The 25,069-nt window shown below is 34.9% G+C and overlaps 2 protein-coding genes across 3 annotated transcripts in view; one reads left to right on the top strand and one right to left on the bottom strand.

Annotated features, from left to right (window-relative positions):
* LOC100375489 (cytoplasmic FMR1-interacting protein 2-like) overlaps nucleotides 1-9,631 on the bottom strand; it is a 45,918-nt gene extending 36,287 nt beyond the window's left edge. The window contains exons 1-6 of one of the 2 annotated variants that reach the window (XM_085497744.1): nucleotides 9,519-9,631; nucleotides 7,041-7,252; nucleotides 2,682-2,705; nucleotides 1,422-1,499; nucleotides 890-991; nucleotides 154-335 (exon numbers count right to left, since the gene is read on the bottom strand). In XM_085497744.1, the coding sequence (XP_085353870.1) occupies nucleotides 154-335; nucleotides 890-991; nucleotides 1,422-1,499; nucleotides 2,682-2,705; nucleotides 7,041-7,247 (593 nt within the window). In that variant the 5' untranslated portion in view covers nucleotides 7,248-7,252; nucleotides 9,519-9,631. The remainder of the gene's footprint in view (nucleotides 1-153; nucleotides 336-889; nucleotides 992-1,421; nucleotides 1,500-2,681; nucleotides 2,706-7,040; nucleotides 7,253-9,518) is intronic. The other variant, XM_085497745.1, reaches the window with a different exon arrangement.
* An 11,824-nt stretch (nucleotides 9,632-21,455) lies between these two features.
* On the top strand, nucleotides 21,456-24,542 carry LOC144359465 (uncharacterized). The gene has a single exon (XM_078012654.2). The coding sequence runs from the start codon at nucleotides 21,601-21,603 to the stop codon at nucleotides 23,227-23,229; it is 1,629 nt and encodes a 542-aa protein (XP_077868780.2). The 5' UTR covers nucleotides 21,456-21,600; the 3' UTR covers nucleotides 23,230-24,542.
* Nucleotides 24,543-25,069: the final 527 nt, after the last annotated feature.

Here is a 25,069-nt window from a genome sequence, read left to right as displayed (position 1 = left end):
CATTCGACTTTCGAATATATTTAATTTTTAAATTCAAACTCTTCTAAACTATGAAACATAATGTCTTAATTCCAAAAATATTTGCACTGCGACCGAACTCATTAATATTCATTGCTAATTAATATTCATATAGTTCATTAATATTGTACCCACCTTCTATACTGAGCATAGTCGTTCTTGATACTGGATTTCATGTTCTTCAGTGCATCTAATACAGCGAACATATTGAGAAATTTGCCTAATGTCAATAGATAGGCTTCTGATACAAAGTCATTCCTCTTACCGTGGTGACATAAACGCTTGACTTCAGAGCAAAACCTTTCAACCACTTTCCTCTAACAAACGAACAAAAAGGAAACTAGAAATTCACAAAAATGTGCCCGGGGATGGCACCCCACTCATATATATAACCAGAACCATCTTTTTTTACATGACAACACAACAATATTTCCATTTCTGAGAAGGCTAATATTAACCTTAATAACATTTCTGAAGAAGTAATACAATACTGTAAAACATGTTGAAAAAGCAACATGCAATTTTAGCGAATTGTGGTAAAATGGCATAATAGCGAAATGTTGATTTAGCGAAGCTCTCTTGTGATTGTTGATTTTCTGTTTTCACAATACTTTTCTGTCACGTACCAAAACAAATGGGCAGTAATCACCTCCATATGATAAAAACAAAGAAAAACTGTAATTAATTAGGAAGCGCCCCAGAATTTTATGTTCCGGATTACTAGATACAAATCCCCAAGCCTTGGCCATATTGAATTAGCCATTAGTCATTAGCGACATCTTGAATTAGCAAATCAGTTCTCTCGCTAATTTAGCTAAAAAGACATGCTCGCGAAAAATACATGTTTTAGAATATAATGATAGATTCTTACTTGAAAATACATAAAATTCATCAACTTTGACACTTCGGGTTCCAATACTCCCACAGTCTTCTCGTAAATCTCAACTCTGTTGGGTTGCTCATTAGATTTAATCTGGGATTAGACATGGATTAGATTAGAGTTTTAGTACAGTTATGTCAGGGTTTGAGTTCCACTTACAAAATTTTATGAAATAGAAATTTTATACTGGATAACCTTATTAGAGATTGGACCCCAGCTTGCCTGAAAAACCAGGTCCCTCTTCAATAATTGGAGTCAGGGAAGCAAAATATGGGGTTAACGCAATCCCTGTACATATTTTAAAGAACTTCTTGAAAACTACCTTTTTGCCACTTTTGAAATCTGATAAATTTACGAATTATGTAAAATATTGGGCAGGATTTGCATTGCGCGAAAATGCACTATCGGTATTTAACATTCTGGAATCAAAGACATAGCAAGTTAAGTTTAGTTAGAGACGCAGAAATTTCCAAAACCGCTGATATTTCTGTGTGTCTTCACAGACATGAATCAGTATACTCACTGCAGGAATGGCTCTAGCACAGCTTCTCCATGTATACAGCATGACGGCATACTCACTGCCCTCTTCTAACATTTCATTCTGAAAATATTGCACAAACAGGCAATGTGAAAAAATCAAAAATGATACACAGCTTTATTAGTTTGGCACTGTGAAATCAAACGTAACTGAATCTTTAAAGTTTCTTTTAAAATAAGGCATGCAAACACTTGAGAACCAAGGGATATATAAAAGACCACACGATATAGGTAAGAATTTTAGAGGAAGTCTATTATTATTACATTAGTCACCAGTGTTGTCTACATGGCTGGAGTGTGCACACCAGAAACCAAACACAAATGAGAAACTGTCAATCTGACGACAGATCATTCCCATACTTGGTGAAAGCACCTTGGTGTGGTAGATTATTTCCCTTGTGAAGACCGAAAAAACTCATAGCCACACAATAATTTTACAAGTAATAAGCAAAATACCTACTTATGACAAAATGAATGATGATCAACTGAACCAAATGGGAACAATAATTTTTTCATTATAGAAAATTAGAAATTAAAGCAAAATATTAATTGTTAAAGAGTTTATAATGCAATGTAGATGGAAAAGGAGCATAAAACAGCCAAATGAAGTTTAATCCTTAGTTCAGGGAAAGACCATTTTATTTCACTGAGGGGGAAGGGTATAAATTATCTACAATATGACATCATCAAAATCAAGTAATTGACCCCCTCAGAAAGATGTGGAATTGCATCATGTGTATTAAAGTATAATAATGAACTGCAGTTTGTCAACACCAAAGCTACATTGAGAAAAAAAAGACAAAAAAAGTGAATGATTAGAATGAAAGACCATGCATTCTGAAGAGAAATATGTATTTAGTAATATGAACAAAAACTGTACATGATAGAGAGGTTGTGATTGGCTGACAATGAGATCACATGATGTGATGTAATGAGAAAGGTACAACAAATCTGATTGGTCACTTCAAGCTGGTTGTGCTTTGGCTACTGGACATGTCACTTCAATTAAATTTAATAATTAATTAATGTTAACTAATTAGTAATTAATTCCAGTTGATATTGTCAAAAATTCCAAAATAAGGAAGGTATCATATCAACTATAGCAATAACACAACCAACAGTGTGATTAGACCACATGTTTGAACAGGAAACTCCCACAGTTGATGCAATAACGTCATTTTGATTAAAACCAAATTGCTTCAACTGGTAGAGTCTGCAGAGAATGGTTAGAGAGTGACTTGGTTACCTCTAGGTAGGTTCCTCGATACAGCTTTAATGTTAATGTTGAAATGAGCAAGGTTGGTAGATTAGCATATTTGAAAATGAACAGAAAATGGTTAAAAAGATAAGAATAAGTAAGAAATGTTCTTGATATGCAGTCAATGTCACCAGTAAGCCACGAAGGAATCATCAGTGATAGTGATGGCATGGCCGTGCAAGTACGTGTAGCTGTAAAAGATACCAGACATAGTAACGGTGTGTACATGGCAGTCACCAGTGATATAATGATGGCGTGGAGTCTTCTTGTGGATAAATTGCATATAAACATGTGTTTCTATTGTGTGCATTATAATAATATATAAATTTCATTTCTGTTATGCGCATTTGTCTTCTTGATAACATTGGCATGGGATATTTGCTCTATTACAAATTGCAGTATGTGTGCATACAATATAATTAAAATGACACAGGTGTGTCTATGTTCAAAGTATGTCATATTTTAATGATCTAGTGAATTCACTTTTTTTTGGTTTTTATTAACGCTTCAATTAGAGATGCCCATCTAATAGAGCAAATTTTCTTATTTTCTTAACTATCTGTCTATGGTTGAAGAAGCATAACATGTTTACTACATGAGTCCCTTCCATGATAGAAGGAATGGTGATTTATCGTAGTTACAGTGAGAGGTAAATTAAAGTAGACAAATCCAGCAGTATGCCACCGGGACTTGGATAAACTTGTGTATTTTAATAAATTATTAAATCATAAAATGTTATATAACTTTTCTTTTACACCCCCCCCCCTTCCTGGTATCGATTTCAAGTAATCACTGATCTTTGTTTATACCACTCTTTCCTTCTTTGTTACGCGCTAATGTTATATGCAAATTTTAACGCGCGATGTAGACACACCCTATTATAGTAAAATATCCCAAGGGGTGAAACGCGCCATGACTGGCATAAGTATCATTTGCACTTTAATATTTGTCAAATTAAAACTCATTGCGATCGAGCGACATGGCAGGAACACAATCGTAAAGCCGGAAACCGGATGTTGCGAACTTTGGCCTCTCTCGCAAAAAATGACTCATATATTGTTGTGTCACATGATCAGAAGTAAACAATTTTCCCATGAATTGTGCTGCTGCTATTTTGATTATTTTTATTAGAAAGATCTCGAAGAGCAACGCGAACGACATTTGAAGTAGAAACCATTTTACAGAAGAGTCACTGATTCATTGAAGTTGCGTCGCGTCAGAGATTACACTCGCCGGATTTAAATTTCTTGCGCAGCATTTCTTGTTTATTAATGCATCTCATGAATAAATTAAATGCCCACCGGCTTTACGGTTGTGCTCATGCCACAGTCCTGGCGCGTTTCAACCCTTGGGATATTTTACTACAATAGGGTGTGCGCCTACATCGCGTGTTAAAATTTGCATAACATTTTATTTTTTAATAATTTATTAAAATACATAACTTTGTCCAACTCCCTGTGAATATACCTGTAAGTTGCTCATGCAATGCAAATGGAAATTAATTTTTTCTTGTATGCAAATTGATTTTTTTGCTCAACTCAATAAATAAGACTAATTTTTTTTACACACATGTAACATAATGACACTGTTGTTCTGGTGGAGCTTTGTGGAGAGTAAACAAATCTGTCACAAAATAACTCAGTGACATCAAAGTTACACCCAAGAAGGATATTAAAAAAACTAGACTCCCCTCAATGGTACTCTTGTTTCCTCCAAAAGAAATATGATACAAGTTCTTGTTAGAGTCAGAAATTCAAAATTACGAACCAAGACTTTCAGAAACCTGGTGAGCTTTTTACTGACACTGGCTCAAGTATCCTAGATATCCAATCAAAGACATCAGGACACTTATGATGGCATCCATATATCGTAGCAATGAACTTTTAATCATTTAACAACATGGCTCCAATGTCATTCAAGTTCTGAGTAATAGTGTGCAGGGATTTCGCCAGCCCAACGCGAGTGCCGGTCGGTCATGAATATTAATGAGCTAAATGAATATTAATTAGCAATGAATATTAATGAGTTTGGTCGCAGCAAATATTTTTATTATGTTTCACAATTTAGAAGAGTTTGAATTTAAAAATTAAATATATTCGAAATGCAAATGCTGCAGACTAAAAAACAGAAACAAATAAATTATTGTTGCAATATTAATGTATATTGTAAAAAGTTAAATAAAATGCATTTGAAACGTTTTAGCAAGGAATATTTTCACGATCTTATTTACTCCAAATACATTCTCCTTCAAAAAATCGACCACGTAATTATTTGGAGTATTGTTTTAATTTATTATTCGTATCATCAATTTCTAAAACGTATATATTCACAGTAATGAACGAACAAATAAAACTTCCGAACTTTCAACGTTGCGACGTGACACAACTTACTTCGCGATGTTATACACCGATTATACCAACAATTCCTCTTACTCAGTCATGATGCCAAGCAAAAAATGTTACTTCGTTTTTTTGATAAGAAATAAATGTAAAATTTGACTTAATTTTATCGGCAGTGGATATTTTTGATCACTCGATCGCTTCGGTAAAAAACACAGCCCGCCATGATGTTTGTGACTTATTAGTTGATCGGCACGTGTCCTTTGACCCGATGGGTCAATAATTCCATTAACCAATCAGAATGCCGCATGGTGACGCCGGTAGAATCCGAAGTTTTCCGAATGGTAGTGATCGTAAAAATTACATTGCGGAAGTAAAGCGATGTCGCACGACGTGCTGACATCGATTTCAGTTGAAAAAAACTGCACGATGGTGATCGAAAGAGGTGATTAGCAATTTTTAAAAGGTAAAATAGGTCTTGAAAGAAGAGTTTTTACATGAATCGCGATGATAACAGTTCAAATGTATTTTACCAAATCACGCAATAAACACGTTGATTTTTTTTTCTTGAGTAGCGTAAACTGTCAGATCGTGAACTCCGCTTTGACCATGTTATATCGGGGTGAAATTGATTTTGAAAGAATTTTACCTTTCAATCTAAAGACTGACACAGTCGGAGACACTATCGCAGAAAGTATTTACTTACAAATAAAGAGGTGCTAATTTCACAAAATTGCCTAGCCGCTACGTATCGTGCGACTAGGTCTATTGTTTACAAATTATAATCCACGACTGGCAGGATGCGTGTCGGTCGGTACATAATTATAATAACAATCGGACAATAGTCGTGGTGGTCACTAATTTTGAGTGCCGGTCGGGGCCCACCACCGCCCACCAGCATGGCGAGATCCCTGAGTGTGAAATACTTTATTTTAGCTGGAATTAATTTTCGCTGAAAAAGCATTTAGGATGTTTTGTATGGAATTTATTTTCACTGATTTTTGACGAGTTGAATGTGAAATATAGGGAAAAAAGTATATTCGCTGGATTTTATTTTCACGGAATCATCTTTTCAGCGAAAATAGCGAAAATAAAGTATTCTACAGTACTCTCTAATTCTATTCGTGTTGACTGAGAAATGTTCTGATCTATTTGCATTGTTTTAAAGTACTTTTTTTTTATCATTTTTATGTTGTGAGTAAAAAATAAATGAAGTTCACGTTTTGTTGAAATCATCACTTGCAATCTTCGGTTTGGATGTTTTAATGAAATAACAGAGAACAGAATGTAATTTTATAAATGTGACATCAATCATGAAATAAAAAATTGCCTAACCATTTCACCACCGGACTTTCTCAGCCAAATTTTTCTGCTCTTTTTTATATTCAATATTTCTGAAAATGAACCATAATTTATTGAACCAACAGACAAAATTTGAGTCAGTTTTCAGTTTTTACCCAAAAATTAACTATTTTTGTCTCGACCTTCTGAAGGACAGTGCAGACTATAACTGTGACTATTTCGTGAATTTGTGATGAAAAGAGGGAACTGGAGTTGATAATGTTAATATTAATAATCTCTGTGCAATGTTACGCATATTAAAAGTGAGAATCAAAAAGATACAAATTTTAATTTGTCTTTCAACACCGCAAATAAAAAGAATACATTGAATAAATAAGTTAATTGGCTGTACAAATTAATAGAGTTTTTACAGTAACCTTATCGCATCTACAATAGTCACTGAAAATTCCTGAAAAATCCAGGCAATGGGTGGGGATGTCACAAAGTTTTTTCTGTCATTGGTAAAATGTAGGTAGAGTATTTGAGAGTCAAGTGTACATGTTGTACATGTATGTAAATACACTGTGGCTGCTATAAATATTGACTAATGTCGATAGGCCTTGTTTCGATTTTGAACGACACACCGACTTTAGCCTTGAACACTGCTACGCTGCCTTACAAAGTAATGTTACTACAAAGCAGTGAGTGGATGAAATGTTAATCTTACCAGCTGGGAGTGAACTGTTGCTTCTTCAATGTACTTGGAGATGCCAGTGACAAATGCATTGCGATCTTCAAAGTTGGTATCAAAGTTAGCCTGGTATGTAAGTGACAAAGCTGGTGCCTCGATGCATGGTTGTTGGTCCGGTAAGGGCAGCTCCTCTAATAAATCTACATTGGATAGAGCATCCTCCAGACTAATTTGTGCGGTCATGTTGTCTGCACATGAAAAAAAAAAGGCATGTGATCAGTGAGAAAGACTGGGTAGCAACAATGACTGACCAATTGTAACTAAAATTTCATCTACATTGAGCAATATGCAACCTGAAATTGTTAAACATTATAAGAAGCACACTGCAACATAAAATAAAATTCAGTAAAAATGTTAATTAATCAATAATTGTATCATTCAAATCATGTTTGAGTCCAGTAAATTTTAACAAAACGGTAGTAATTTTCCACAAATAAAACAAGATTCAGTTAGTGACGATTCTGTTTTCAATTGTTTCATGAAAACAGATACTGTATTTGCTCTATTAGAAGCACATATGAATAAAACATTTCACTTATTGTACGCTAGATCATTAAAATATGTCTTATTTTGACCATAGACTCACTAGTGTCATTTATACATGTATAAGCAAATGCACTACTAATAAAGCCAATACAGTAATACATAAATACAGGTCATGCATGTTTGTAATTTATTATATACCCGGTAAATGACAGACAACAGGATTAACACTTACAAACCATAGCAAAAATTAAAAAAAAAAAAAACATTTATTTTCACTGCTTTGACTTTTTGGCAGATTTGGCAGTTATTTTAAATGTTCACATGGATTTAATTAAGCAAATTTTACTTATGGAATGGAAATTAAAACCCAATGAATAATTACATTTTATTTTCTGCTACAAGAAAAATGCCAGAATAATTTATATTCCAAATCAGTTCCTCAAAAACTTTAAAATAAAAGAGATATGCATTCTGCTTATAAAACTTCTTTTGCTACAAGTACTGCACATTGTTGGAATATTCACTTAATGTAATGAAACGAGAAGCACAGATAGTGAAATAGAAAAACGTCCACAGACTAGGCTTACTTAAGAGCCCAGGTGAGTCGTCTGTGGACAGATACACCTAAGTGGTGCCTAGGATCTGGTGTGTAATGTACATGTTAACATCTACAGCATGGGAACACCCACTGAATGGTACTAGTAGTTATCACACCAGATGATTGAATCACAGTTCTGAGTGCCATGGAGATATCACAATTGTATTAGGTATTACATGTCCATTTCATAAGAGTTTGTCCACTATACTATTTGTGAGAGAAGTGAAACAACAAGGAATTATGAAAGACTACCAATTGAAATCCACAATATTACAAGTTTCTCTACAACTATGACCTGTAATGGATATGATGAGTACTTCCACTGGCCAACGTATGAAATGTATGATTTGCAGCGAATACTGGCATTAGCAGCACTCATACGAGTCCTCAAAATAAAACTGAACATTACATTTCTTCATAGATTGTCAGCTTTACAACAATTATCAAGACAAAATGAAGGAAAATATTGAACTCCCTAAAGAAATAGATAACAAACAAAAAACATTTTTATATTTCTGATGAGCAATAATAACCAAAATATAACACCTAGAAAAGTATATTTACAGATCTTTTGAAACTAGAAAGGAAAAATCTCTATAAACCCATTACCAGGTACGGTACTAACTTTTATTTACCATTACTTTTATCTTATTATTAACTAACTAAACTTTCTTTTATTACTTTATTGTTGTAGACTGATAAAAAGATTGTATTTCTAAAGAAGCAATAAAGATTATTATTATTATTATATCACGCATGACTCATTACAGAGGGTAGTTGGTGAAAAACTCATAATGCAGACTTTTCAAAGTGATTTTTTGCAAAAAATAAACGGGAAAACACATATATTTACATATTGGAATTTCACATTTATAATATTTTATTATGAGTGTATATGTATATCGGCAGATAGTTGATGGTTTGTGAGACGGGACATGGATTATTACATAAGTAGCGGATACAATTTTATGAGATGCACATTCAAACCTAAACAGACCGTGCGGTGAAAATGCGTGACTGATGTTCATTTGAATCAAAGTCAAAGAGGTCAGACCGTCCCCTGATTTCGACGTGATCCCCCGATGCAAGGAATGTAAATATTATCACTGTGATGTCAAGAGGTCTTACAATGAGGCGTATACCAATTAAGCACGACTTCGACAACATATCTCCAGGTTTTGTGGGTTGGACTTCCGATTCACATTGTAATATAAATTAACAATTCCAACAGTGTCAGTGCCAGCATGGACATATATCCATGGTGCCACCGTTATAATTTATGATTTATAGTCATACAGATATCGTAGTAGTGTGGCACATACTTTTTGCTATTTATGAAATGGACACGATCTACAAATATATTTTCCTACCTTGCACTTTATAGCGGCATACAATAATTTAAATACTTGTAATTCTTCCACATTTTAAATACATTTCTCTCGGTCAATTACTTCCTGTCGAATGAACACTCCCAAGATGGCGCGGGCACTGTTTATTTCCGGAAGCAATGCATCATGGGCATAGATTTACGAACATATCGAGTAGGGCTCATTCCACTAATTGAATTTCCATAGACGACAATGTTAACATATGACGCGATTGCTATATGAAAATGACGAAGAAAGTTGAAAATATGGCTCAAAAATGGGAAATCAACATGCCAGTAATCAACCATATGAAAAAAACTAACATGTTGGCCAGCTCAAACTCTTGCAAATCTCAGATAAACAGACGTACACACCTACTGTATTTGGATTGCACCAAGAGAAATCACTGGAAAAACACCAAGATTAGAACATCCATTAACACACAGAATAAACCCACAGGTACACACCCGCTAAGTAGTAAACAAAAGACCACATGTTGGTCTCACCTCTGACCCAGGTGATTACGCCCTCAAACAGGGAGCACCTGAGAAAAATAATATTTAAAAAATTTCATTGGTTTTTGCTAGGCATTTAAATTGAGCAGCCATTGGTTAATTAGTGGCATGAGACCTGAATACTACCATGTAAACTTTTCCTCCACTCACAAACGCCAACGGACACGATATTACACACATAATAGAACTGATTCAAACTTAAACATAACAATGTATTGTCGAGTTTTAAAAAAAATGTCTCAATAACATTCAATAACAATAACATTCAAAATACTTCAATAATCTCGTTTTATTGAGATTAGGGACGATGTAGACGGATGTTCACCACTTTGCTCTCCACTGAAACTGAGCACGGTTACATAAATCACTGTGCATAAATATTGATCAGTTTAAGATCTGTTCAAAATAAATATGATTCAGTAAAAAGCATAAAATACAAAGTAATGTCATCAATGAAATGAACAACTCTGAAATGACAAAATTCCTTAGCTAAATACTAGTATACACGACACGTGGTGTGTTTTTCTACTAATTGTAACAAAACAACTTCATTGCCCCCTTTTAAAAAATAACATCGGGTTAATTGTAAAAAGTGTGATTCAATGAATACCAAGAAATAATATTTATGAAATTATTGACAACAATTGTGAAATCGGAAATCATATAATATATGGATTACTGGCTGTGCACGAGTTTTAAAAATTGACTAAATAACAACACTTCCAAAACTACCATGAGCTGAAAGATAATAGAATAAGTTTGTGAAATATATTTATTTTGCACTGACAGGCTGATCACACCGATCTCAGAAATAAAACTATTAACAGCTCTTACAACGTATTGGTTAGTAAAACTATCTACACAGTGTAAAGCATCATCAACATTACCCCCACACATCGTTGTTACGCTGGTATATCTATCGAGCTCTATTGGTAGTCGATATATAATGTACACAATTTTTAAAGCGGGGGAGTCGTCACCTGCGCATGCGTCAGATGGCCGTAGTCATTGTTTTCAATTTTTTTTTATTATGTTTTATTGGCAAGCCATGGTAATTGTTTACAACCAAGCGTCTTCCCATGCGCCTTTCCGTTTTTAGCGTGTGTTGTTATCGTCACGGTCGCGTGCGCAGATGACGACCCCCCCCCCCCGCTTTAAACAATCTATGGAGCTTCTTTCGAAGGCTTACTTTTCAGATTGAGAGCCCCGATTTTCGGACAATGACAAATGCGGAAGTTTTACCAAATTTTTGGTTAATAACTTCTCAGGGTTGCTTCAGTGCTCGATGTAAATAATTCTCAGCATACTTCTCAGCAAGGGGGGGCTGGTACAGGTTACAGGAAATTTAAAAAAAGCATTTTACGTTTTTACAGGAAATGAAATGACAGTTCCTTCAAAGACACTAGCCTGAGAAAAAGTGTGTCTTTGGTTCCATTTACAGTAAAAAATATGTTTTTACACTTTTACAAAGATAACACAAATTCCTAATTCCTAATTCCTTTTTATAATATATTTGATAATTTGTGTTTATGAATCAAAATTGGAAATTGCGTACGAATTGCGACATTTAATAAGGAACATGTTTTACACGTTTACAAAAATAAGATCTTTGTACAAATTACGGAAGAATAAAATAGCTGATTACATTTTACACCTTGCCCATGTCTACAAATTTAAGTTTTTTTATTTATTTATTTAAATTACATTACATTGGTGTATTACAAAAATAAAATACCCCTTGCCGGCAATCTTACAATAGCAGAGAATGTTACACATATCAGCATATACTAGTAAGTCAAAGAAGCTACTGTAAAATACATGTACTTAATTTTCGCTTGTAATTTTTTTTCGCTGAAGAATGGTTCAGTGAAAATACTTTTTTTCCATATTTTACATTCAACTCGCCCGAAGTCAGTCAAAATAAATTCCATGCAAAACACCCAAAAAATCTTTTCAGCGAAAATTAATTTCAGCTAAAATAAATTATTTTACAGTAACATCCCAACCGTTTAACACGACGTCAGTGTCTGGCACACGAAAAAAAAGTACTATCCCCATGTGTCTATATTCATGAACTGTCTTTCCCCACATTCAAACATGATATTTAGTGAACATGTATATAATTTTGTCTTGTAAACAAATGATAGGTGACTGACTCTTTAACTTCCAAAAAATTCTTTGGAATTTAGTGAGCAGAATAATAATAATTTGTATAATACACTAAAATTTCAGATACATTCAAAATGTATTTACCTTCATCATCACTAGATCTATTCTCATTATTATATGCCCCAAGTTCAGCTAATGATGATATAAATATCATCATTAATTTCAATGTCACGTTCATTTTCCTCTCTGTTTCACTTCAATTCTTCTTCATCATTTCTATGACATTTCTATACTATTTCCAACATTTTGTTTTGTGTTTCCTTTAATTGCGTCACATGTGTCAAGTAAGCTTTGTGCTATATGGACATTAATCATTTTCATCTCGTACATCCTTCGTAACTTCTTCGCATCACTAAACTTATTGTTTTAACAAAAGATGTGATAATCCTTCAAGCCTCGGTTGATTACCGTCGTTGTTGGCGCGCACTAGGAGTTACTTAGGTGCACTCAGTCGATGCCTGGAGTATGAGATATGTGGAGATGTTGTTTTTACTGAATTAATTATTAAACACAGTTCACCAGTAATTTAACTGGATATTTTAGACAAGTTGTATGGTGTGGAACACCGTGCCATGAAGGGAGACTGGGGGTGTACACTTCTGCCACTTTTTCGATGAGTACCTCCCGGGCTGTGAAGTCAGAGTGAGAAGTGGCAGGACGGTGTTTCTTACCCTGGTGTTTATGAAAATATAGTTGATATAGCGCCCTCTCTGGCCAGGTGAACTATTGTTAGAGTGTACCCTACGTTATCATTATTATGCTAAAACAATGTGCAAATTAACTACCAAAAAGCGACTCACGTTCGTGCCCTCCCATTTTATCACTTTATTCTGACTAACAAAAACACTCTTTGCGGGCAGTTTGTATTTATATCCTTAGACTATGCATTCACAATTGGTGACATGAAAAAAAAGGTTTTGAAAATTTTCAACGATTAAACCGTTTTCCCCCAAAGAGACACACACTCTATAAGCCCTGTAACTTCGAAATGAAAACTCCGATTTACGCACTGAATGGTTTAAACAATGGGTGTTTACTTTGCGCGAGTGAATGTGTTTGACGCAACACGCGCAGTCAAGACTGTTTATTTCACAATTTATTTTATTATTATTTTTTCAAAACATCATTTTCGATAGTCTAACGTGAAAAACTCGTGACCAAATATTTTTTTGAAAAAAGCACAGACACATTCCTTTGCGTGAGGTTCATTTGAACAAGATGTTAACATTTTAAACGAATCGGCTCATCCACTCTTTATTTACCGTGGTTCAAAGTTAGTCAGAGCGGTTGAAAATGAAATTAGAGGAAAACTTCAGTATTGTACCGAACGCGTCACAAATACAGTTTTAAATTTACTGACAATAATGATTTTTGCATCGATATCATCGATATTATTCCCGATTCACAGTTCTTTTTTTGTAACGATATTCAATTTAAAATGCTCAAATCGGGGGGGGGGGGGTCGAAAATTTTCTATTATGGCGGCCATTTTTAATCCTTTATAAACACGCCCGTGTTGTTTTAGAGTATAATCTACACTTCACCTGCCTGGCGAGGTCGCGTGAATTGCGCCCTCCGCGGTGCTCCAAATCCAACACAGGTCTGATGCCATTCGGTCGGCGAGGGCCTACTCACGCCTACATATCAGACTAGGTTAATTGTAGATCAAGGCAATGTCGATGATCTAGGGTGTGTAATTCAAGGCAAGGACTAGCTGTGGGTTCACAGCTCTTATTGTCTCGGTCTTTTGTCTTTGTGATGGTATTTTATTCATTTCTGGTACATTACGTGTCATTAAATTTTATATTTTCAGACGTTAGGATTTTTATCGACACAGACAAGCTATGGTTCCTCCCATAGACTTGCGAAACCTCAGACAACCAATGCAATTTGGGTTGATTGTATGAGGTGTAACACGACCGTGGAAGCTAAACCAAACGCAGCGTCTCCCAAGTATTTGTAATCGCAATTTGTTGTAATCCGCGAACTTGAATCGCAAACAGTACAATCAAGTCGATAGACACCGAGACATGTGTGTTTGTTTTTTTCTTCTCGTTTCTTCGTCTTAATTTCATTCTGTAGCTTACACTATTATTTGAATAATTTAATTCAGATTCAAAAAATATAGGGACAAAACAATAAAAACCTTAAAATAGCCACGAACGCGAGTCGCTATCTTAAATGACTTCTACCATAATTGCACTACTAGTAGTTGGTCTACACGGGTGATATTGATAGTGCACAAGAATTAGACTTTGTATTGGACTTTCTTACCATCCGAAAAAATGAACCATCTGTCAGAAAACTAAAGCTTTCAATGTTCCCGTTTTCTAACTATTTTCCTGCAAAGGCAATTTTACAGAAAATATAAAACCCACAAACGCTTGTTTATTTATTTCACGCTACGATTTTGAACAACTTAAAAGTGGGCTACAGCTTGGCACCCTAATATAATTTCATTTATTGTTCAAACCAACTGTCTACATTTCAAATTATCTCATGGAATGATAGAATGATTTTTGTAAATGTTTGACCTATAATTATGAATGATTTTTGTAAATGTTTGACATATAATTATGAATGATTTTTGTAAATATTTAACATATAATTTAATGGTTAGACCATAGGCGTAGAATAGGACTTCTTTCCAGTTGCTTACAACTATTGTATACGGAGTACAAGACCTGCAGTACACTGATCGCGACCATACCTAGACAGGATGAGGTGACTGTCAGCCGAGAGTTTCTTTATACACAGAGTTACAACTGAGAACACATCGCAATTTTGAGCCGATTGTGTGGAACCACTCGACTGAATTGTTTAATGGTAGTCTGGAGTACTGGTTGAGGATGAAAAAAAATGTTTTGATTTGTTTGTTTTTTTTTCGAATAAACATCATATTACATTTGAAGTTTATTAAAGACAGAATTTGTCTCATATGTACTAAAAACCTGTATGTATAGCTAGAAATAGCGGTGGTCTGATGTCCATGGGCCAGTTAAGCTTGTTGATGTCAGGCTAGCAAAATTTTGTGCCCCCATCGGGCAACTAAAATTTCACTGTAACTTATAAAAAATACCGCAAATTCTTGTATGAATAGCACGCTTTTTCATGCCAGCAAATATGAATTGTATAAAATGTGTTCTGCTGTTCCCAACAACATTGTAGTGAATTTTTCTTTTCTTCTAAGGTTAACATTCTCCATCCGTCTTTGTAGTGTCCTCTCTAATGGGAGAGGGAAGTTTGGCTAAAGGAGAAGTTTGTAACCTGAAACACCACATCAAAATCTCAACTAAAGAGCTTTTCTCACAATACTTGATATCCACTTGCATTCTCTCATTCCACCTCTTGACAAGCCTTGAGTCTGTTTTTTCCAAAGATCCTTGAGATTTTCGCTTTCTGTTTTAATTTTGCTTTATAAATTGCTTTGCACTTCTTTCTAGTTTGACGGAGCTCAGATTTGAGTCCCTTGATGCGTTCCTGCATTTTTGTCTGGCGTTTTGATGTTCTGCAACCTCCACACGGCATGGTGTCTTCAGCTTCAGTATTACTGTGTTCAGCTTCACGACAAAACAAGAGTGTAGGGAGAACAAGAAGAAATGATAATATAAACAAAAAGGATTTAAATATTTAAAAATTTAAAAATTAAAGCAAAATTAAATAATATGATATAGGTTAACGGTATTATACTCATTTCTAAAACATTGTAGGGTTAAAAAAACTCACTATAGCTAATAACAATAATTAGACAAAAAACTAAATTAATACAGAAAATTAACAACAAACATCAGAGAATCAGGTTTGATGCCTTAAAATTGAAATCTTAAGGTAGAGATGCAGGTTGGGGGCATTATTTTTAATTGGTTCTAATTACTGTAACTCCATGAGTAAAATATATCTTTTATCCATCAAGTTATATATCATTTGAAAGAGTTTTATTTAAACTTTCGAGTTTTATGGTTTATAATAATGTACTATGATACCATATTAAGTGATGTTGATTTTGGGTTGAAATCATGCATTTTAGAAGAAAGTGCACTTAAAACTATTTAACTTTTGAATGCATACCTGATTTTGATTTTAAAACATTTATTTAAAACTTCTGTTCACTAGGAACATAATGGCTTATTTATTAGTGTTTCCATTGAAAATTGTTTACACAGTGCTCTTTGAAACAATCACATGTTATAAATCGTTCACAATTAACAGAGCCACTAATTGGCAGCTCTATTGTTTCTGTTCCAGTGAAGACTGTGAAACCATACGAAGCCACTTCGTTAGGATAGACCTGAATAATCACCCCTGAAAATATTATTGAAAACAAATGAACCGTCTAGAAGTTAAACCGTTTTAAAGTTGAAATTTTGAGTAAAAAATGAAGCTGAGATAATCGCCATTTTGTAAAAAAAAGTGATAAAAACGAATCATTCTTAAAATGAAAACAGAAGAAATTGTTGATGCCCCATTCAATATGAATATTTTAATAAAGAAGTCAAAAATCTTGTGAAACAAGATACTAACAATGACTTGACAATATTTGTAGTCGTGGGTCAGCAGCATAACCACGGTCTTCAAGGAGAGATGTCACAAGTTGCTTGGGTGGACACATTGCTTTTTCAGACTGGCCACGCCTTTTTTGGAGACTTTCTTGACTTTGGGGTCCTTCTATGACTGAAAATGGTAGGAACTGTAGAACTCTTTAGCTTCTTTTTATGACCAACACGCCCACTTTAAAACTGTTGAGAATCCAAATGTGCCTGCATTAGGAATGAAAAAAAATGACCTTCATTAGAAATGTATCATTATGAACAATGGTCTTGTCTGCATCCTATTACAAGTTAATATTTGGAAATGATGAAAATCACACAGTCTACACGATAAATCTAACTGAAGTTATTAGAATTATATTATTTTAAAAAATGTGCTTGTCTGCATCCTATTACAAGTTAATATTTGGAAATGATGAAAATCACACAGTCTACACGATAAATCTAACTGAAGTTATTAGAATTATATTATTTTAAAAAATGTGCTTGTCTGCATCCTATTACAAGTTAATATTTGGAAATGATGAAAATCACACAGTCTACACGATAAATCTAACTGAAGTTATTAGAATTATATTATTTTAAAAAATGTGCTTGTCTGCATCCTATTACAAGTTAATATTTGGAAATGATGAAAATCACACAGTCTACACGATAAATCTAACTGAAGTTATTAGAATTATATTATTTTAAAAAATGTGCTTGTCTGCATCCTATTACAAGTTAATATTTGGAAATGATGAAAATCACACAGTCTACACGATAACTCTAACTGAAGTTATTAGAAATATGTCATTATGAACGATGATCTTGTCTTGATTTTGTAATTTTTTCAAAATTATTTTTTTTAAAGATTCAAAATTACTGTGAGATTGCATTCATAATAAACATCCATGAAGTAGGAATCTAGAATTTTCGGCAAAAAATGTGTTTAAAATTTAGTTCCAATCTTTTCATTTTAACATAGTTATGCACATTCTATATTGCTTACTAAACTATTTGTCATTGTTTAGTTTGAAATGCGAAAAGCAAATACAATTTCTTATTTTCATAAATTCCAAAGCCAACACATATTTTAACAATTTGAACTGTAAATATGTAAATAATCTTTTTTAAAAATGTGAATCTTTAATGTGCACCCTTAAATATCATCCATATTTGGCACAATTATTGGCTTAATGGTTATGACATTGCTGGCAGGTGTGCTAGCAACAAAGAATTGTCAAATATGACTCATTTCACTTCAGTTAGCAATGGCCATACATGTATGACCATTAGTATAGATAGTACATGTAACTATAGCCATGCATGGCAAATACGGCTGATCTATTTTGGGTTTTTATTTAATCTGGTCAAAATATTAGTTTAACTTGCGTTTAGCATATTGAATACATATTCACAGTTCAAATACATCTAATAACACCCGTTTGTTCTTTGGAATTCATCAAAATAACATTTTTATTTAGCAAGACTTTTTTGCACTTTTTTGTTGCTGCATGTCATTTCAAACATTGAACCAATGACAACGGATTTACTTTTAAGTTTTAGAAAGCACATATACCGTTCGTTCCTTGTAATTTGTCATTTTTTCGTAAGTAGCAAAGATTTTCGTGGTTCACTCGAACTGCACAAATAGGTGAACATGCAGACTGAATAAACTAAACTAAATTTGGCCTCAAATGGCTGCACAAGTCACGTGACCGTATTGTTTTCGCGTCGTCATGTCGTAACTCTCTGCAGCGAATAGTGCCCTCTATAATGTTTAAAGTACGAAGATTGATCCGAGTTCTTTTACTAGTATGTCGCCCTCTAGACAGACGTGGACAAAGAAGATCTGAATATTAGCACGCATCAATTCAAGATGCACTAAGGTGTACATATCCCCTCCCGCAGTTAAATGAATGGTTTTACATAGTACCATCAGCAGACTAGATTAAATGCGTTCGCATCAATAAAACATGTAATGCCAACTCACACAAATGAGAATGCATTAAGTCACACAGAAAATTTTATTTTAAATTGAAGTCGACCATGATATACAATGTTTTGTAACGTAATGGAAAACGACTGATATATTAGTTGCATTTTTTTTTACAATTATCTTTATTTTCTGTCACCTAACCTTTTCAAATATCATTCTCAAAACATAATGACATAATAATAAAGACTGGTGCAAACAGAAGAAACAAAAATCCGCTTATCGTGTTGACAACAAATCTATTCAACGTTTTGAAATGCGAAAATGGATGCGTAGTCGTCTCTGATACTTCTCGGATAGTTCGTTGTCGCCTGACGCACAGAGAAGATTTAAAACGCTGAATACGCTTGATAGGTACATCAGTCTTTACTATTATTTTTTGAGAATGACATTTGGAAAAGGTTATACATTTTGAATTATTGTAAAAAGACAGTGGTAAGGCATATTAACTCTGCAAAAACAACAGTACAATATTTGTTTGATCGATTTCATTCGAACTTGGTATTGATCGTGCCATCACTCATGGTGGGTTACTGATGCTCGCCATTTTGTTTTGCATTTTGATTCAAAACGGCCATCTGGCGGCAATTTGGTTTTGTGATTTCACATTCAAGTGTTCTGTCGATTTGATACTCCCCTAACATTTAATTATAATCTATTTAATCCATCATTGTTTTTAATCGACACCTTAAAAGCCTTATGTTTGGATTATCATATCGCATTATTATTTATGAGTTTTCTCTCATATGTTGATTGATCATTAGTGCGAGTGAGCTCAGAATGCTTGTATATATCACTGACGAATATCTATCTATCAACCCAAGAACATGCGAGAATGTTAAATTTCACATGTTTAATGGCGCATAAATTTAATATTTGTGACAGTGCTGTAATTCTATTATTGCATGCTATTTTTGGTGTTAGAATTTGAAAAGGGGACACTTTCATCTTAACGACACTTTTTAATATTAAATTCCAACAAAATAGTTCTTGGTCTGTAGATTGCTTTTAAAAATGTAGTCTTTATTTATGGGACAGTTCACCTTTCGTTTTTGCCTATTATTTGAGGTTATTCACGCGACCTCAGTTGTTTGAGATCTGCCATAAAATTGAGAACGTGCCATGCAATCTTTATGAGAACGTAAAATTTCATTATACTCACTGGTTACCTAAATATAGTAGAAAACCGATTTTGTGTATTGCCTCAAATGTCGAAAAGAAAATAGAAACTTTCCTAAGCATTTAAATTTGTTTGTCCTTGCGCCAAGAGGGAATGCTTGTTGACATTTTTGTAGATTAAATTCTTTTTATAAAACACACATTTATTGAAATTTATTTTTTCACTGTCCCTATTTGCACCCCCCTCAAATGTTCACCCTTCAAATGGAAAACCTTTGAAATTTATATCGCGCCTTAGACAACGCAATTACAGTTATAGTGTAGTTGCTATGCGAGGCTTGTGACACAGTAACAGATGGAATTCACTTCGTAGCATCTAGACCACAGAGCACGAGAAACTCGCTTAAACAATCATCGTGATATATTATGTGATAAAGACATGTTATGTCCCCAAAAAAGTCAATCACTGTGATTTGTCATTATTATTGTCCTGTATTTGTTGATTTCTTTTTACGTTTATTACATCTCATCTCAATCTAATCTTTTTTTTCAATATGGGGTAATATATTATTATTATTATTATTATTATTATTATTATTATTATTATTATTATTATTATTATTATTATTATTATTGCTATTGTTATTATTATTATTATTATTATTATTATTATTATTATTATTGCATGAATAATCTGTATTACATCACACACACGTACATGTATACATAACATACCAGTACTTGGCTGGTTACTTGATGTTTTTTGTTTTTTTTCATTTGTGCTAGCAGCAAAGAAAACAGTACCAGTGTTTACAACGGTGCACGTAAGTACTGAGGAGTATATTCGCACTAAGTCACCTGAGGCATTTTTCTCGGGACGGTAAATTTTGTGCTCAAGAATTCACATAATAGTACTGATCTAATTATTTGACCGTGGCTGATATCCATAGATGCGGAATAATGGCATCGAGTGTGACAAACGCAGAATTTGCGAAGAACATCACATAGTATTGCAACGTACTTGCATCACTCACTCATGCTACGTTCAACGATATAAACACGGTTCCTCTGTCCCAGAAGCAATGTGATGTAAACATTCGCACGTTGAAATATTTGCCACTGGCTGTACGCCAAGAAAGCGACGCACTTTATCTAAGTACAATCGGCGTGGTATACAAAAACATAGTCCGTGTGTACGTCATTATGAATTCATTGGTAGCACGACCTTACTACGGATGTGGAGCCCAAGTCAGCGTGACTTTCCGCCGGGACTTTTCATTTCGCGTACTTCCGTTTCAGGGCGCAGTTGTTTTCTTGAAGTGGGTTTGATGACTTTTATATATATATAGGGGTGAATAGGTACAGAGGGTGATATTTATTTCTTTAAATCAATCAGCGAAAATTGGCACTTACTGGACGTTCGGACCTCAGAGTTCTTAACATGAACATGACCGAAACACAAGCCATTGCATAGCAAGATAAGAAAGATCTTTCTGTGGCGCATTTAAATTAGGTGCAGGGGTGCGCTCCTTCTAAATCCGTCGTTCCTCGTACACATGTATCCCACAATGCAATGCAATAATGACGTCAATGTAAGAGTGCGTCCCTCTAACTGCACCCGTCCCTGTTTTCTATACTATAACCCAGGTAGGCACCCTCGCCCCCGCGGAAGAAATGATTTGTCTCCGTTACGACTTTTGACCTTGAATGCTTACCGATAAATACTGCTCGACAATCTTCTTTTTGTAACTAACACAATGGAGCAGGGGAGAATAGCTGTGATGTGTATCGTCATTATTTTTTGCATTCACGGCGCGTCCGTGGATGCTTCCGTCATCTCGGCGGCTGCTGATAATAGGTATGACCACGCCGATCGGCTGCGTGGCCATATTTTGAAAACAAATACAGCGGACGTACGAAAAAGGAAAAACAACAACATTGATGTTTTAGCAAATAGCGTCGATGACTATGGGTCGGCATACCAAGCCAGTAACGATGACATAGAAACGAAGGTAGCAGAATTAGAATCGCGTCTCAAAGATCTGAATATCCACGTTTTAACAAATGCTGTCACATTTCTCGAAGCACAACAATCTAATGGGGATTTATCCAGAGACACGAAGAGTGTACTAGAACAACACGCACGTCGCATCAAGAATGTAAGCAGCTCAATACACAGACTGGAAAGACTATTGAGCCAACATTCAAATACCCAAGTTCTCGGTCAACTGAAAGACCAAACAAGAATTCTGGAAAATCTCACGGAAACTATAAAGGACGCCGTCATTCGGAGCACTGGAAACGCAGATGACATCAAACACATGAAAAAGGTCAATACAAATTTTTACAATTTAACAATACGGCGTCTGAAAGAACAAGGCCGACTGTTGAATCTCATCCAAGACGATCTGACAGAGTTACAAGACGAGGATGAAGATAATGAAGACGATCGGGAAGACATTAGGGACATGTGGAGTGAATTTCTACAGGTGCGGTCCGGTATGGTAAGATCTATGACAAACGTACAACAAAGAGTGTCGGGTGTGGAGAAATTAGTTTCCGACATTGGGGCAGACTTAAACGGGATAAACCATGACATAGAAAGTAGTGTAAAGAAAAATATTGACGATATATATGAACAGTCGGTAGATTTAATTCATCTCAACTATGATGTTCACAGAATTGAGGAAAATCTACAAGAGTTGGCCGACGACAGCGAAAGGACGATGAACGAAATGCAACTCGGCCTAGATGAACTGAGAATTACGAGTGCCAGCCAGAGTACGCAGATGGTTATTTTAGACGAGAAGGTAGTCGAATTGCAGGAGATATGTTGTGGGGAAAACATGGATGTGCTTCGCGGTGACGTCGTCCGTATCAATGACAACTTACAACAGTTCAGAAGTACTACAAATACATATTTGGATGATATAAGCGACGACATAAAACAATCGAAGTCGAGTATAGTCGACTTAAAGCACGGGCAAGAGGAATTCGATTCGCTTGTGGCACGCATCCAAGACGAGGTAAGCCTGGAATCCATGAAACGGGAACGCGCCGAGAAACATTGTACTGAACAATGGAAGGCTGTACAAGCCGACGTAACCTCCGTACGGGATAAAGGGACCTTTGACGTTTCTGGTCTAAAAGCGTCGATTAATGTGTTACTTGATAGACATAGTGAGCTGAGTAATGACTACACGACAGCACGCACCAGAATTGAACTCCTAGAACGCCACAATGGGGAACTGGAAGATGAAATCGGCGAAATCCAAGACGCCATACTGAAACTGACAAATTCTATCCAGCAGAGCGCGGAAACGAACAGGCATTTCTTACAAGGACTTATACAGGATTTAATGGGAAGTGATAAAAGAAATAACTAGGCTAGCAAGTAAACTGTGTCGAAACAATGCAAAGATGTAACAATCAGGATAAATCATGTTTTCATAAAGAAATTTCTTTAAAACCATGTCAATCTATAAATTATACATATTTTTGAAGAAAAAAAATCACGGTAAAGTTAGACGTAATTTTTTATCTGATCTCGTGACTGCCAGTTGTTTGTTTATCAAGGTTTCAAATTAGTACTGTGATATCAACAGTTTGGTTTCAGAAAAATGTAGAAAAACAACATCAGAAACATAATCCTTTAAATAATTTAGCCTAACTTTTTGTTGTTGAAAAGTCTGTTTTGTTCACTGAGCTAGGGTGTCCGATTTGTTTGCATTTGTGTGGCGAAACAGCAAAATCTCTATAATGCGTAAAGTGATAGAATTATTTACGCACTGCCAAACCCTTTAAATTGTAACGTGTGATTGAAATTGAAACGATGTATCGAGTTTGCCGCAGACGGGGTACATTTGTCTGCCCTTCTAGTCTTCGCTTTGGGAAAAAGGTATTTTCAGCACCTGAAGTTACTAATAATAATCTATAAAAATCATCGAAGAAAAAAAATCTTCAAACATAAAAAATAGCTTCTTCATTTCCAAACAAATGCTACGTTTTAATTTGACCAGTATGTTTTATATCGTTATATACATTTAGACGCCAGTTGTTTCCTTGTTCCAGAGATTCCACTTGAAGTTCGTCCAACTTCTTTAAAGCGGGAGAGTCATCACCTGCGCAAGCGTCAGATGGCCATAGATTGACATTGTTTACAAACAAGCGTCTACCCATGAGCCTTTGCGTTTTTAGCGTGTTGTTTTCGTCGCTTGGGAATCAATTCCCGCGCGTGTGCAGGGAACGACCCTCCTGCTTTAAGGGAGAACATGTCATGATGCAAAACAAAATATGGTTTTTTTCTCGACATTTTAGTGGGTTAGAAGTATTTCAACTAGACCCATCAATATTTTTATAAATTGTTTCATTGTTGTTTCATTACTTTGTTAAACATATAGACTTGTTTTAGATTAAATATATGTCTGACATTTCTTGTTATTTTCTTTACTTGTAAGTGAGACTAAGTATGCCACAGTTTTGAGTCCGTACAAACTTGTAGAAATCATGCTTACCACTCTTACAAAATACACGCCGTGTCCACTGTTATAATATCAACGTCTGCTCGCATGGTTTCGTATCAGTTTAATATGTGGAGACAGTAAGCTGAAACATTATACCTTGGAAATTCAAGATGGTGATTTATATGGGTTTTTGACAATTTTGAAGTAAATATTTTTTTTTCTGAATTTGTCACAAATAGTATGAAATGCCCTGTTTGATGAAATGTGTTTGCATGCCGCGAGTCGACCCCATGCATAGCGCATGTTTTGCAATCGTTTAGTAACCCATGAGCATTGTGTACTATGCCACACAATGCTTGAAACTTACTGGGTGAGTGACCGTGTCGGCATATGGTAGGATAAATGTTCTAAAAATCTGATCAGACACCAGATTTTTCAAAATCCACGTCTTATCAGACATCAGATTCTGTACAAGAACAGATTTCGAACCGGTGAGTGAGTGAGTGAGTGAGTGAGTGAGTGAGTGAGTGAGTGTGTGTCGGATAACTGTTTGTGTTCCAAGCAACTTGATGTTTCCTTGAAATGCACAAAACAGTCACATAAGTAATATTCCGGACAAAAAGAAATATAACTGTTATTACCTGGTTTCGAAGGAAGAACTTTTAGATTGTTGATTGTTGTGCGTTTTAAAATTCAAAGTAACTACTCATTTATAAGTTTTGAACATTGACTTCTCCATATTTAGATTCTGATAACAGACAAT

This window comes from Saccoglossus kowalevskii, chromosome 4, assembly GCF_978046115.1.
Source record: "Saccoglossus kowalevskii chromosome 4, keSacKowa6.1, whole genome shotgun sequence".
NCBI classification, from domain to species: domain Eukaryota; kingdom Metazoa; phylum Hemichordata; class Enteropneusta; family Harrimaniidae; genus Saccoglossus; species Saccoglossus kowalevskii.
Note: the sequence above shows the minus strand (reverse complement) of the source record. Positions and strands in the feature narration are given on the sequence as shown.